Source organism: Dermochelys coriacea, chromosome 2 (genome assembly GCF_009764565.3).
Source record: "Dermochelys coriacea isolate rDerCor1 chromosome 2, rDerCor1.pri.v4, whole genome shotgun sequence".
In the NCBI taxonomy this organism is placed as follows: Eukaryota; Metazoa; Chordata; order Testudines; family Dermochelyidae; genus Dermochelys; species Dermochelys coriacea.
The window spans coordinates 172,122,983-172,138,852 of record NC_050069.1 but is presented as its reverse complement, the minus strand read 5'-3'; the positions used below and the strand labels follow the sequence as shown (position 1 = coordinate 172,138,852).

The window sequence follows — 15,870 nt, the reverse complement described above, 5'->3', positions numbered from 1 at the left end:
GAAGCAGGTTGGATAGTTTCAGCAGTAGGCCCTTGTGTCAGACAGTGTTATAGGCTAATGACAAGTCGACAAAAGCTGCGGCCTTTTCAAGCTTCCATTGAAAGCTGGCCTTGATATGCAGTCAGTACAAGCACTTGGTCACAGCATTCGCCCTGCCCTAAGACCTGTTCAGGGGGTGCGGGGGTTGTGGTCTCCATGATGGTGGTCAGCCTCACGGGCTTGCCTGCTCCAGTACTTTGTATGTTGTACAGAGGAGGGAAATAAGGTGGTAGCTTGTGGATCATCGGGCACCTTTTCTGGTTTGAAAAGGGTGATGACCTTTGATCATCTCTAAAATGTTAAAAATTGGCTGGTGTTGATGCGTTCTGTGGATAGTGCTGCCTTCTAGTCATGCCCTTTTGGCCTGAGATATTCAAGAAAGTCTGGAAGAATGCCATCAGTGCCAGCTGCTTTTCCTGCTTTGGTGGTAAAGATGGCAGCATCAATCTTGGCTTGATTGACAGAGACTTGTAGAAGGGGCGCTTTATGCACAGGATTCCTTAAGAGCTATTTCTCCTCTGTTTATTTGTTGGCTTACAGTCATCTTAGAATTTCTTAGTCGGAGGCTGGCAGTACTGTTACCAGAGACTTGAAATATATGTGGGTTTGATGGTGCCGCTCCACCTCCACAGAATGGCCCATGCTATATGGCTTGAGTTTGTGAAGTCTGTGGCCTCCATCATCTTTGTCCATCATTGTCGTGTAGAATCCAGTGATTCCAAGAGAACAGTGGCTTTGTTTGGGTCACCAGAAGTTTCATACTCCCTTAGGCAAGCATGGGATAAAGAAGCTCCTGTAACCATGGAGGATGGTCTTCTTTGTGGCTTTAATAATAAGCTTTGTGAAGAGGTTGAAGTTTTCAGGCTTTGGAGGTATGCTACTAATGGTGGGTTTGGTTTTATTTTTTTATGGTGGCGGAGAAATCCAGGCAGTCCATCCATCTCGGGTTCCAGCATGGAACTGGTACATTGGTAATGATGATGAGTTCAAGGCCAATTATACCGCCACTGGCTATTACTGACTGTGTGGGAAGGGGTCCAGGACAGTTCAAAATGCAATGGGTGGTGATTCACTGTGATGAACACAAAACATAAAACGGGTGTGGCTGGTTCATTACACATATTGAAACTATTTCCCCATGTTAAGTATCCTCACACCTTCTTGTCAACTGTCTAAATGGGACATCTTGATTATCACTACAAAAGTTTTTTTTCTCCTGCTGATAATAGCTCATCTTAATTAATTAGCCTCTTACTCCACTTTTTCATGTTCTCTGTATATGTGTGTGTGTGTATATCTATATATATATCTTCGTACTATATGTTCCATTCTATGCATCCGATAAAGTGGGCTGTCGCCCACGAAAGCTTATGCTCAAATAAATTTGTTAATCTCTAAGGTGCCACAAGTACTCCTGTTCTTTTTATAAATCAGGTATTTGTTCTTCTGTCGAGCTGAGCAGAAGGTACACTTTTTTGTTTTGCATCAGAAGGTACTGAGCCAGTGCGCACTCAGAGAGCCATTTGCCGATGATGTTGTTCATTGTCGTTCATGTTTGATGGTGGCAGTTAAAATTGCCAAACTATGCAGATGGCTGTTGTGATTTTGATACATTTGTTAGTCTCTAAGGTGCCACAAGTACTCCTTTTCTTTTTGCGGATACAGACTAACACGGCTGCTACTCTGAAACCTGACGTTATATATTGTCAGCTCACTGACTTGGTTATCAATTGTGAAACTGTCATCTGTTGTCAGTAGTGCTTTGGCTATGTTTTTTTAATTTTGGCCTGATATAGGTGGCCATTCCGTGTTCTGGATGGTTTTGGTGGGAGAGAAGATGTATCCTGGTATTTTGAGATGTACTGAGCCGCCTTGAGCAATGTGTGTTTCTTGCAGCACCAGGACGTTGATGTTGTCCATCAGCAGCCTTGCGATGACATCAACCTTTGAACAAGATAGGCCTCGAACATTAAGTTCGCAAAGACAAATGAACTAGTCCTTTAGTCAATTAGTGTAGCTCTTGAAAAAGTTGCTATTTTGACTGAGAAGTCAATGAATAATCATCCGTCTACAAAGTTGTGGCATTAGTTCATATACATAAATTAAAATGTACTTACCAGGGAAGACCACATGAAGGTTTCCACCATTGCTCCCTTGCTTCATGTAAAGTCATGGCAAGAAACTGACAGAGAAACTTCACTAAATGTTTGTTTTGTTTCTTCCAGCATTTGAAACAGATTCTTGTCAGGTGGTGCGTATTGAGCCAAGCTGAAGTTGTTGTGATAGAGGTCCATGGAAATGAATAAATAATGCTTCTAATGAAAAGTGCCGTGTTGGCGTAAGGCTATGCCATAAGTGCTAAAGTCAAAACTTACATTGACGTCAGCAATGCAAGGTCATGCTCCTAAAATGCAAATTCATTATCTTCAGTTACCCATTTTGAGCCATCAGGATCATTATTCCAGATAGTGTCTGATTAACTTTTTTTTCCCTTTGTTTTTTCCTCTCTTTCTCATGTTAATGTAGGTTGTGAGTTTACTTTGGCAGAATATTATGGAACTTTATCTCAGAGGACTCTTCTGCAGTTCTGTGTGTTAAGTTTTGGGTAGTGCAGCAGACAATATACGTTGTATTCTGAAAAACTGTTCAGGATATATGCCACACAGAACGAGATGGTTTCATTGCATCCTTGACATGTACCAAGAGGTGCATTGGGAGTTGCTTTACGAGTTCATTAATATGAATAGGAGCTGCAGTCAGTGCTGGAGGAAGGTATGGCTGGAATCTGAATTCTGTGTGCCAAATCCACACAGCAAGTTAGTGGCTGAGCTAGGTTATAACTCAGAAGTTCCTTGTTCCTAGTTTCAAACTTGGTCCACCAGAGCATCCAGTCTTTCCAAGAAAGGACACTGACTGACAGTTCAAGACTGATCTTGTACATATTGCTGATAACAGTGCTTACCAGTGTGAGAAGTCCCATAGACTTTAAAGGCTCAATCTTCTAAACTTAAGTTTTGAACTGGCAATGTGTGTTTTCTTGGAAAGGCAGTGTGTTCTGATGGACTAAACACGGAACTGGAATCCAAGAATGTCAGATTTCTAGTTCCAGCTCTTTCAGTGCATTGCTGAATTTTTGGCTTGGGCAAGTCGCTATAAATCCCATGCCTCAGTTTCCCTATTTTCAAAATGGGGCTGAGACAGTATACAGCACTGTGAAAATAAGTTCAAAAGTATTCTAGATATTGCTCTTTCCGCTACACTACATAGTGGTTTTTCCTTGCCAGGACTGATTCCAAGGACCTTAATTGAAGTGTAGATAGATATCCGGAAAAGTCATGCATGTACAACTGTAGTTTTTGTTCTCTTTGGAATCTTAATAATCCTTAACCTTATGTAAGAAAGAAACTAAGTATAAGTAATTAGTGTGGACCAGTTCATATCCTTCAATTTCACCAGTTTCGTATCCTTCAATAGTGTGGACCCTCTGAGCATGAATTTTAAAATAGACTTGAACAGTGCATTCAGTAACTTTACCTATGGAATAAAGCTTTCAGATTTTCATAGAAAAATGTTGTCTATAACAGCAACCTTGCTGCATAGCAAAACTTGATTTTTCTGTACATGTAGCAGCATTAGTGTATTTTCTTAACAGATAAGTAGGAGAGGCTACTTTCACAGGAAACTTGTCGACCTGTGTGTTGATACCAACTATTCTTTATTACTGTTAAGTCAAATAACCTCTCATTCCCCTTCTGTTTTTTCTATGAATGAGTGATATGTGGAAATATCTCTGTAAGCAATGTGTAGCTTTATCCATCTGTTTTTTCTTTCAAAATTTGTGCCAAATAACTGGAAGAAGCAAATCTCTTTAGTCTATAAAGTTAGTAAACTCAGTTGATTATAAGAATATATTATAAGCATTTAATTGCAAAATTCAAGATGGAAACTAGCCAAGTCATACTGAAATATTGTAATCAAATGCAGATGTTGCAGTGCAATTTAAAGCATGTAAATAACAGACACTTCCAAGTTGATAGGTGTCTTAAAAATAAATTACATAAATATTCGAAAAACAATTGAAATGTTCCTTTATTCCCCTCAGTCTGTTAATTTTAAAGTGGTAAGATCCCAAATTGATTTATCAGAAACAGCTTTAGGATTGCACCTCAAAACATTTGGTGTAAACAAAGTTTCTCAATAAACATCTCAAAACATTGAAATTTATTTTATTGCTTTTTTAGCTACCAGGCATATTTTATAAAATATATTTTTTGAAAATAGTCTTACTGATGCTTATTGATATCAATAAAACGATGAGGAATGCTGTTAGATTTAAATTTTTATGTCATCAACATCTGTTTTTCCTCCTTACGCCAACGGTTTTATTTTCTGACATCCAGGAACCAAAATGAAACAAGCTAGCTTTATTTATTTTACTTGTACACTTCAGAATAGTAGTCAATGTCAGTTGCCATACAGCTAAGAAGTTCTTTAGAGGAGTGGATAACTTCTAGGAAATTGTATATGCTACTTTCAGAAAATATTTATGTCCTATATGGATATTTCTTTGTATGGCTGGTTTTTAAAATGTCCTTCTAATTTCAGGTATTAACTATATTACTTTCTGTACAGTATTATTCTGGATCATATGCAAATAATATGTTCAGCAGCAGTTTATTTTTCAGATCTCCATCCTGGATCAGTTAAATTCAGAATTAAAAATTCATATCCAATTGTCCTACATCATATGTAAGAAATAAAGCCTTCTATACTGTCCCTATCCTGGGAATAATGAATGGCTGGGAGATATTACTAGCCAGAGGCCTGTGATCATTTCTCCGGAATAACCTCCAGAAATGGTATTTGTGTTACTGTCTGAAAAAATAAAATGGGCTTGTGGATTTTTCATGGTTTGGTATGTACCTTGCATTCATTACAGAGAACTAATAATGAATGTTCTAAAGATCTTTAATATCTATCTGCAGCAACTCTGTATACTGATGACTCCTAAAAATTCAATATTTTGGCAGTTTAACAGCATGGTTGTCTTCCAAATTCTTATTTTAATGAATAAAGCTGAAGTGATATGGAAGGCAACAGTAAAATCATTGCTCTTCTACTTACATCTTTAAAATTAAAGATTTGTTGTACATAAATTGTAGTCATTCTTGGTTTGGGTTTCAAATATGATGCACAAAATAGCCATCAAACGCATGGCAGGTCATAAAAAGCAGCAAAAATATACAAAGCTCCTAAAACATGCACATCACTCAGAAATTTTTCATTATACTACCCTTGGCCTCACCTTTCTATTTATCACGAGCTGTTGTATTTGTTTGTCCTATTTGTTTATAAAGCACCATTCAGGCTTCGGGATATGTGAAAATAATAATCTCCTGATTAGTATGTTCTGTTGTTGAAGACTAGGTGCTTTGGTGATATTATTAGCAGACAGCACTCTAAATATGTAATGTTCACTTTTGGATGACTTAATGGTATATCTTTTTTGTTCTCGCAGCTGATAAAATTGAATCTGGTGTCAGTGAATGTTATTAACTAATTCCTTTTTCGGTAGGTTATCTTGCAAGGGGATATCATTCTTCATATGTAAAGAATATCTTTCTGAGTCACTGAATTTGGAATGTTACTTTACTTGTGAATCTGATGGAGGAATAGCCAGATCTCAGACTTCTACTCTGGAAGACTTTACAGGAAATACAAAATGTCGTCAAATAGGAGTCAGAACCCACATGGACTTAAACAGATTGGTCTTGACCAGATATGGGATGACCTTAGAGCTGGAATTCAACAGGTTTATACCAGACAAAGTATGGCAAAATCCAGATATATGGAACTCTACACGTATCCTTATACTAAAAAAAAAAAAAAGTTGGTAAATATTTTATTGTCAATTAAGAAGTAAAATCACCTTATAACTTAGAGGAAGGTTTGTTTTGTTTTTTTAAAATTTTGGTGATGTTTTATACTTTGTTTTTAAACTTCATTTTTGAAAAAGGTTAGCCTTTCCCATTTACTTGTGACAAAAACAAGTAGAAAGGCCAGTCACTGGTATAATAAAAATCATGAGTGAATGTGTTTAGCTTGATAAACGCTTGTCTTGAAAATAGTTTTTAATAATTGTACTTATTTGTAAAATGTCAAGTGGAATGTTCTTAATTTTTATAAGACAGCAGACATTTAAACGTGATTTTTTTTAGTAGATAATTTAATGTTTACAAGGTGAACCAATATTATCATTTCTCATTAATGATCAGTACAGTGAAAACTTTTTTTCTTTCCACCCTTTTCACTTTGACATGTTCGCCGCAAGGCTTTTTTGTAATGTTCAGTTATCTACTTCAAAGTAGTGGAACAATTTTCTCTTGCAGTAGGCCTTGTCCAACCATAGGGTTAGCATCTTTCTCTGCAGAATACTGGAGTCAGTTTCAAAGCTTTCAGTTTGGAATAAGGAATAGCTCTGTGGATTTCTCTCTAGAATTACTGGCTTCCATTGAGATAGCAATTGACGTTTTTGAGCAGCTCCTGGTCTAGTGATTGCTTTAATGTTTAGAAGGATTCTAAAACAGTGTGGTGGTGTTGTTTTCATGTTCATGTTGGCCTAATACTTGGAAGTTATATTCAAGGAAAATGTTCCTGCTCAGAGGCTCTTCTGTCAGCTCTGTTATTTTATGTTGGAGAAAGGCAAAAAACATCAGGAAGGTGTATGTCTCTGAAATCTTCAGGTTTTTAAAGGAAGGAAATGAGTCTTGTGAACGCTTGAGACACGCAGATGATTTTCACAAAGGTCTGGAAAATGCCCTTTCTGCTTTGCAAGCACCAGTTCCCTCTTTTTACCCTCATAAGAATCTTGTATTTCTGTAGTAGGGCAGGTGCTTCATAACATCTATTATGAAGTTTAGAGATAGCATAAAGAAAAATGTCATTTGGAAGTGAATGTGTACTCTCCTAGTTTTTAGTCTAATTCTGTTAAACTCCTTGATGAATTAAAATGGCAGTTTTAAACGGTTGGTAAGCAGATGGGCATGATATTCAGCTTTTTAAAATATTCTTGAAACTGTATTGGATTTTCAGAAATTGTGCATCTGTCAAATTGCAGTCCTATTTGTAGGATTGTATTGTGAACAGATGGGGACTTAGCTTCAAAACCTGAAGAAAGTGTTTGTGTTTTAGAGGATGAAGGATGGATGGACTGAAGACTGTGTAATTAAGCAGTTCTCTAGATTTCATAAGGGGGGAGGGTGATAGATTACATGCATCAGATGTTCTTCAGATATACCTTCATAGAGTTCGCTCATAATAATCTTCTGAATTGTGACTTTAGATTCCAAATCAGTGGAAATAACCAATTTATTTATTCTTTGTTGGATTTTTACAGAGTGCTCTTTCAATAATAGTTGGGAATGTGTTTGAATTCTGGACTTGATGCATCAAGATCTGGTCTTAGAATTTTGAGAGCAGAACAAGTAGGTTAACTTTTTTTTAGCCCCAGATCTAGATGGAGCAGGCTGTGTGTTGGGTGAATGAGGAAAAATCTACAACATTTAAATGAGTGCTAGAAATATTAAGAAAGTGATGTGCAGTAGAACTTTTGAGAACACTGAGATTCAACCGTATTCAGTTTCTAGTGTCTAAAAATCTCTTGAAATATATAGACTTGAGATCCTTCTTTTATAAACCTATTTCTTGAGTGGAAGGGAGAGAACCAATATGCTGAAGAGATTTATCTGTGATTTTACTCTTAGGTTTTTTTATTTTTCCAAAGCAAATAGAGTACAAGTAGTACAAAGTAAGTCATACTAGATCAGCTATATTTAAAAATACAGTTTGAGGATACTGTTTTCTCTGTTCTATATCTAGATGTCTGGAAATGCTAGGCGCCCACTGTGTGTTAGTGTTACTGCAGGTTAATGAAACAGAATCAGATGAGATATCTGAGATTCTCATAAATGCAAGATCAGATACCCTCCGAAGGGTAAATTCAGAGGTGTAAGATCCACTAAATTCAGATCTTAGTGCAATTCACTTTTTAACCTCTTTTGTATTACCTTACCTTTTGCCATTTTAAGGCAACATCACACTGTAGAATAGAGGTAAAATTGTTTATTACTACAGTAGCACTGGTTTGGTATAAAATGGTTTGAGAAGAGCTTCAATCTTTCCCACCGTTTTAAATTTCATTGAGCAAATAAGCATTGTGGGAAAGCTGTATGTTTCAAAGGAAAGATTTTTTTTATTTTTACAAGATATCAGAAGTGGTTTTAAATTAAAAGGTGCTTGGTAGAGTATCAGTCAGATTACTCTTAAATACACTAAAGAAAACATCCTCTTCTATGGAATATTTTATGTAGGAAAGGATTACACTTGAGGATATTACAGATGTTCATATTGTTCGTTTGATCAATCACGCCCTAACACAGTGATCATTACTTGGTATTAGGATCTATTTGGTATTAGGATACCAAGTGAATAACTTGGTATTAGGATCCATTAGTCTTGGAACCACCTAAGATCTGAAGAAGAGCTCTGTGTAAGCCCGAAAGCTTCTCTTTCACTAGCAGAAGATCCAATAAAAGATACTACTTCACCCACCTTGTCTCCCTAATATCCTAGGAGCTACGTGGCTACAACAGCGCTGCCAGCAAAAATGAAAAAAAGTAATTCAGCATTGTTCATCAGAACAAAGTAGTTGAAGGAACATCAGAATTTACACTTGAAGCAGCCTCGTTTTTTCCATTAATCAAGGAAATCCGGTGTGTGCTCCCTTTTTGTCCAGCTCCCCAACCGTGATATAAGTAATGGCACAAGCTGGATCTGCAGAGATGTGGGGTTTTTTGTTTCGTTTCAAAAAGGACTAAAGTTTTTTAGAATATCTGCCTTTTACCATTTGTCTAAATTTAGATGGCCGTTTCAAAATGATAGCAGAATTGTATCACCAAAACCTATGTAGTGAAGAGTGTTTGGCTGCCATATAGAATGATAGTACCCTTAACTCTTTAGTGTAACGGTATCATCCTGAGCGACCGGGGTGTCAGCTTCTAGGCAGAGGACACGTAGACAGCAACAGTGTGATCTAGTATTCATGTACATAAAAAACACAAGAGATTTATGTTGTGTTTATAATGTGTTCAGCTTATTAAGGAGAAAATAAAATTCCTCTTTGAGTAGTGTTCCTGAGGGTGCTCCACTGCATATGCACATGTGCCTCTTTGAGCCCTGGATCACAGATTTTTTTCTACTAACAGTGCCCTGTGCCTCTTTGTGTTGGACACAGAGCCTATATAGGGATGCGTGGGCAAACTGCCTTCAGTTCCTTGTCTACTGTTTCGGCCTGAGACACCCTTAGGTGCCCATCTTGAGCATGCTTTGGCTAGTTCATATTCTTGTTTAAGCTTAGTTAGTTGTTAGTAGTACTGAGAGGATAGGGTTTTGGGATGGGGTTTTTTCCCCTCCTCTCCTCCTCATTGGGGAGCCTTGTCTTTCTGGGAGGGTATGCCTGGCTTGCCAGGCTTCAAATGCTACCGCTGCTGCTGAAAGACACTTGTGAGCGATGGCCACTCTAAGTGAGTCTGTTGATTGGGGAGTTCCATGTTTCCTAGAAGTGCAATTTCTGTCTGGCCCTCAAATTGAGGGCATGAAAGAATAGGGAGACTAAGATCACACTGTTAATGGTGGTCTGCTCACTTTAACCAGCATCTGACTTGGGTCACGAACCTCACCCCCATCCCTTACATTTGTCTCTGGATTGATCCAGCTCTTCTTCCACCTTGGTGCAGGCTTCCCCTAAGAAGGAGAGATCACTGGAGGCTTCTGAGAAGGCTCCCTGAAAGAGGAGTATGGATTCTCATCTGAAGGAACCTGCTCTGAAAAAGCTCAGTTCCCCTGCAAAATCTGTGGTTTCCAAAGCCTTGACCTCTTGGTTCAGTACTGTTGAGTCAAAGGATTTCTCCGTTTCAGGCAGAGATGGGAAGCCCCTGAACTTCAGGGAGAGAAGTGTCTCTGACAGGGCTTTGGTATGCTTTACTCGGGACAAAGAGGGCATGCATAAGCACCCCAGTCCGGTACTGTCAGGCTCAGTCCCACCGTCAGTACCTACCCATTTGGCACTTTAGGTACCAAGCAAGCAACAGTGCCAGATTCCATTAGTGCCTACATCAGTATGCCTGCCACGATGGTTCTGTCAGATTCCCTACTCAGTACCACAAAAGGTTAGCTATACAAGGGACCAGTCCTTAATGGATGAGTTAGAATCCCTGCTTCTCATGGGTACGGAGTGTCTTTTGGTACTGAGACCTTGGTCTCCAGACTGTTACCTTCCTGAAATGCTGCAGGACTCTCCACCTTTTTATATATGGGCTCCTTCATTGGACGATGTGGAGGAGGATGAAGGGACCTTCCAGTTGGCCTTTTCTGTTTCAGTCCAACATTCCCCAACACATCCTATCAGGAACCCCTTCTTTCATAGGGAGGTAGTCATAGGGAAGATAGCAACCATCATCAAAAGTGGAACTACCCCTGCATGCCGTCCTCACTCCCATATGCCACACCTCCCCCTCTCAGTGACCATACTGGGATCCCTGGACTGCTTACTGACAGCAATTCTTCAGACCACCATCATTTCAAAGGGACACTAGGGTTGTTCAGTCCTCTCCTTCCCACAGCAGGAGATGTTTGAGGAACAGGAGGCCAGACTACCCCTCAAACACTCATTTGTCCTCATCTCCAGATGATGCAGTTATGCCTCTTCCACCTTCTGTGACTGACAGTTTTTGGCAATTTCAAGATCTCATGCAGAGGGTAGCTGACACTCTTCAAGTTCCACTCAAAAAGGTCAGGGATTCAAAATGCAAGCCGTTGGATATTCTACAGTCAGCAAAATCCTCCAGGATGGCATTACCCATCAATGAGGTGCTCCTGGATCCAGCTACGGCTGTGTGGCAAATACCTATCTACCAATTGTTATTGCTATCAATTGCTATTGTTCCATCAGTGTGTAAAAGGGCAGATAAAAAGTATGATGATCCCCCCCTTAAGGAGTCTGATTTCTTGTTCTCCGACACTCCATCTAACTCCCTAGTAGTGGATGCGGTAAATGAGCAGGGTAGGCCACACTTCTCAGGTCCGTTCCTCATGACGAAGACAAAAGAGACTGGATCTGTTTGGACAGAAATCCTGTTCATCCTGAACTGCAGGTTGCTGATTGTGAACTATCAGGCTGTCATGGTCAAATACAATTGCACAAACTGCAGCATTGCTTAAACATACTGGAGTCTGAGATATGTAGGGCTGCTATGTGGGCTTCAGTATGTACATTTTCGAAACACTGTGCTTTAATCTATGCCGTCAGAACCAGTGTGGGTTTGGGTACTGCTCTATCATCTTCTGGACTCGGTTCCAAAGCTCCCTCCCTCTGGGAAAACTGCTCAGAACTGATGTTACTGCACAATGTGAGTAACCTCTTTTTGTGTTCATTCTCTCCACCTTGTTTATCTGACTTGATCTATCTAAGTCACTTTCAGTGTCAGATCAGCAGTGTCTTTTCCAAAAAAAAAAAAAGGAAGTATTCTTACTGGCTAATTTATTGTCTCTGAGGAAACATGTCTGCTAATCCAGACCCTGACTAAAGTGGTGACCAAACAAAAAACAGATGGGTAAAACTTTCAAAAGCATCCAAGCCCTATTTTCAAGTTTACTTCCATAATAGAGAACTAATACACTGCCATAATTAATACAACATATACAGTAGTATTAAGTATTATTTTGCTAACCTCTCTATTCTGTCTGCTCCAAACACAGGATGAAAGTATGAATGATTGTCAGTAAATTGACTGATGAATAGAAATATCAAAAGTTTTAAAATATTGCTTTTTTTTTTTTTTTTTTTGTGGAGTTCTGCCATAAGTGTGCATTTTACTTTGGGTAAAAACATTTCTAGGTTTTCTTTTCTTCAAAATAGTGATTCTTCAGTTTTCTGCATACTCTGCCATAAATCTTGTGGAATAACCTCACAATATTCCACTTCCCTACAGCACATTTCCATCTTCATTTGTAAAACGTAGTCTGATGAGCATTCTCAAGGAACTGTCTAATCCACTTATTCTTACACCAGCCAGAGCAATCATATTGTATGGTTCTAATTTTTAAAACAAAATCTGGCTATTTTATATCTCTAAAATCTATACTGTTTAAGCACTTACAAAAGCTATGCATTTGTAATAAATAACAATTCTGCTCATGGAAGTAGAATACTTAGCCTGCTTTAACCTTTTTCATTTGTTATGGGGAGAGATGGGAAGTGCACAATCTCTGTAAAATATTCAATCAGGTAAGTGCCATTTGTGTTGATACTGGCATTTAAGAAACTCTAATGTGGTTTAGTTTAAAAAACACAAACAAAAAAACAAGTTACCCATCTCATAAGAACATCCAAAACATTTGGTTAGTCAATATTCCATGAAATGAATTTCTTTGTGAAATATACATTAAAGGGAGCTGTCCAAATTTAGGATGATCTAAAATTTGCATAAGCATTGTTCCGATAAGCCCAATACTCCAAAAGCTGTTTGTTACACTAAAGTGTTCTGATTAACAGTTCACAAATTACTTTTAACAAGGATTCCCCCGGTATTCTATTTTAATATTTAAATTTAGGAGCTTTACTAAAGATCATGTTTTGTTACACCTCATTATCTACTGCGTAATCCTTTCCTTATTTGTAAATTTGTTTTACTGTGATTAAAATTTTCGTTCATTTTCTGCTTTACTCTTTGAAATCATTTTTCTTTTATCACTTTCTTTGACCTCTGTTAGATCTAAATATTAGCATATCTCTGGGCAGAATTAGACTCATCTAGTGTTTTCTGTTGAATGTAATTGCTTTACCTACTATACCAGCTGTAAATGAACACATCTACCTACCATTGTTAACTAAAATAACAGTTAAATGCAGTGTATTTACAGTTTATAAACTTAAAATAACTTTTTTGTAAATTAAAATATAAAAACATGGTAACTTTTTTTGGGGGGGGAGGTGGGAAGGGGAGGACAGGAGCAGGGATTGGCTTTGCTACAATATTGGTAGGAGGACTGCCCAAGCAAATGGTCAGGTGCGATACAAATTCAGGCTAGCTTTAGCTATTTAGGCTGTAAGCATTTCTATCTTAACTAAAGACAGCTGCACAGAAGCCTCCACTGGGATACTTCTGACCACTATGTAATGCAAACTTAAAAAGTCTTGAAAAGCAGTTGACTAAGTAGACAATGATTGCTACTGCATACACCCTCTGTTTCTGCTCTGTGACATGCTGTGTTGGTGAGGGTTTTTTTGTTTTGTTTTTTTGTCTCAGTATTTCAAGTTTAGGGTCACTTGCTGCTTTAGTAGCCTGTATTCTCCAGTCATTCCAGAAATGAGGCGTATTTTTTATTTGGCTATTGATACTAAACTGTTTACATAATATAGATTTAATGTCTGCAAACAACCTGAAGTACAATACTAGTGAAGGTGTTAACAAGACAGTTCTATGATGGATCCACTGTTCTTGACAAAAGTCAAACTTTCCATACAATCTAGTAGAATGTAAGTGGAGCACTTTCTAAACTTAAAGTATCTCCTCTCCCCATATCTGGCACATTAACTGAACTGACTGTGCCCTACCCACATTGATAGTATACTAAGGGATTCAGTAAGGCAGTTTTTAACACCCAGCATTTGTCTGCCTCTCCTTCAGCTCCATTGCAAGGCAGTGCTCCACTTTCCTGTCAAGTAGTTTAGGATCGTACTGGGGACATCGGTGCAGTATCGATTAGTCATCACCATCCATGCTGTTTGTGTGCAGTATATGATGTTTCACAACATCTCTGAATGTGTGTCAGCATATGCATTTAAGGAGCCCTTCAGGTTGAAATAAAAACCTATACATTTATGTGTGGGGGAAAATGTTGCATCTGATAACAAAATACACATGTATTTTGCACATTTCCCCTTGTACAGTAAGTTGAATAAACAGGCTTGGACGTATAGATATGACTATACAAGGTGTATAACTCTGCCATTTGGATCTCTTCAGTGTGAAATAACTGCACATTGTGTATGATCACTCTTTTTTTTCCTCATTTGACTCTCTCATGTTGATCACTTTTTTTTTTTTTAAGGAACAGGATAAGCAGTACAAAAACAGCTATTGAGTGTTGATGCTAAAACTTTTAAATGCATGGATTAAAGAAATCTGAGTTACGGTTCTTATCGTAACTTGCTCCCTTACAGATATAGTAAGAAATATTCTCTACTATATCTCCTGTGTGTGTTGTAAATGGATGTGGCAACTAAATATTACACTTCCACAAGGCACACAAGTTAAAATTGCTTTGGGAACCAAAGCTAAGGTATCCTAACTTCTGCATGTTTACACTTCCAGATAAAACATTCTATTACCATAAAATCTTTATAGTGTGTGAATATACACACCTAAAAGTTAGCATGTTTTTATGTATATGTATGTATAGTTTATAATTTATTTGTTGTAGTCTATTACCATGAATGCAAAGGGCAGTTTGGGATTGCAAGGAAATCTGAGATTTATACTGTGAGTAGGGCCATTGGAATTTATTTGGTAGATTTAGGGTAGCTGCTTTTGCTTTTCTTCCTACGGAATTTAGACTTGCATTTAAACAGTTGAAGTTCACATTGTAGATAAATGTGTTCTTTCTCCAGTATACATATGTATAGTTGCTCCTGCACAAGGTTTGCTGTCAGGGATGGCTGAATTCTGCCACTGACTCTGTAAACAAGTCCCTTTGCGAACTGATTCATCTCTTCCCATGTAAACTGGGAATATACCTAGAACACTTCTATATACTTTGCATGATTAAAGGTAAATATTTTGTCAGTCTTGTGGAAAACTATCCAGATATAGTATAGATGGGAAGTATTTTAAAAAAAAAAAAAAAAATTGTGGAGAGCGGTTGTATACCAGTCTGAAATATTTTTTTCTAGCAGCTCATGTTACTGTTTTCAAATTGTGCTGCAGCCTTGTAAACACTCTGCCTGAAGGTGAATTAATTTGGCAAGTTCTTAAATTCCTTCAACTATTAATTTATGAGAGGGTTAGAAAAATCATGTAAGCTTTTCCATCGGTCTTAGTTTTTGAAAAAGCTTTATTTGGTTGTTTTACAAAACTTAATCTTTGTGTCCTATTTGATCTGAAACTATTACTCAACAGTTTTTCTTGAATATTCTGTGTTATATTAAATGCAATAAGCTACATTTTTTTTTGAAAGCCATTTTACTAGAGCTGTTTTTGATTTGCTGGCAGTTCTGAAAAATCAGGGAAGAAAACTTGTTTTGGGTTAAGCTGAAAATATTTTTTAAAACTTTCTGGCCAATTGTAAAGTATAAAAATATTGTTTGGATTTTGAGCTTTTATGATTTTTTTTAAAATAAAATAACCTTCAAAATAAAATTGAAAAACATTTTAGGAATGAAAATGAAAAATTTAAAGTCAAACTTTTATTTTGAAAAGTGTCCAAACATTTTTTTTTAATTTAAGGCTTTTTTCCAATTAAATCAATTCTGTGAATTCAACACAAATTTACAAAATGTTAAAATTTACCCACATCTGCATTTTTTGTCAGAAAAATTATAGTAAAAAAATTCCATCCAGCCCTTCACTTAACACAATGCGAATTACTCTATTTCTGTAACTCCCCAAGTAGTTTCTTTTAAAGTGAAGTGGTTTGTGTACTTTTCCTCAGTTGTTTTATGATTATCATTTCCCCGAGTGAAATATTGACAGTAAACACATAAGTGAAAACTAA

At 37.4% G+C, this 15,870-nt stretch overlaps 1 protein-coding gene across 3 annotated transcripts in view; it reads left to right on the top strand.

Moving 5' to 3' along the window:
- The window catches only part of CUL1 (cullin 1), an 86,976-nt gene that overhangs the window by 18,051 nt on the left and 53,055 nt on the right, over window positions 1–15,870 (top strand). For all 3 annotated transcript variants that reach the window (XM_038390492.2, XM_038390493.2, XM_043508682.1), the window contains one exon: window positions 5,615–5,901. In XM_038390492.2, coding sequence (XP_038246420.1) covers window positions 5,762–5,901 — 140 coding nt within the window. In that variant the 5' untranslated portion in view covers window positions 5,615–5,761. The remainder of the gene's footprint in view (window positions 1–5,614; window positions 5,902–15,870) is intronic.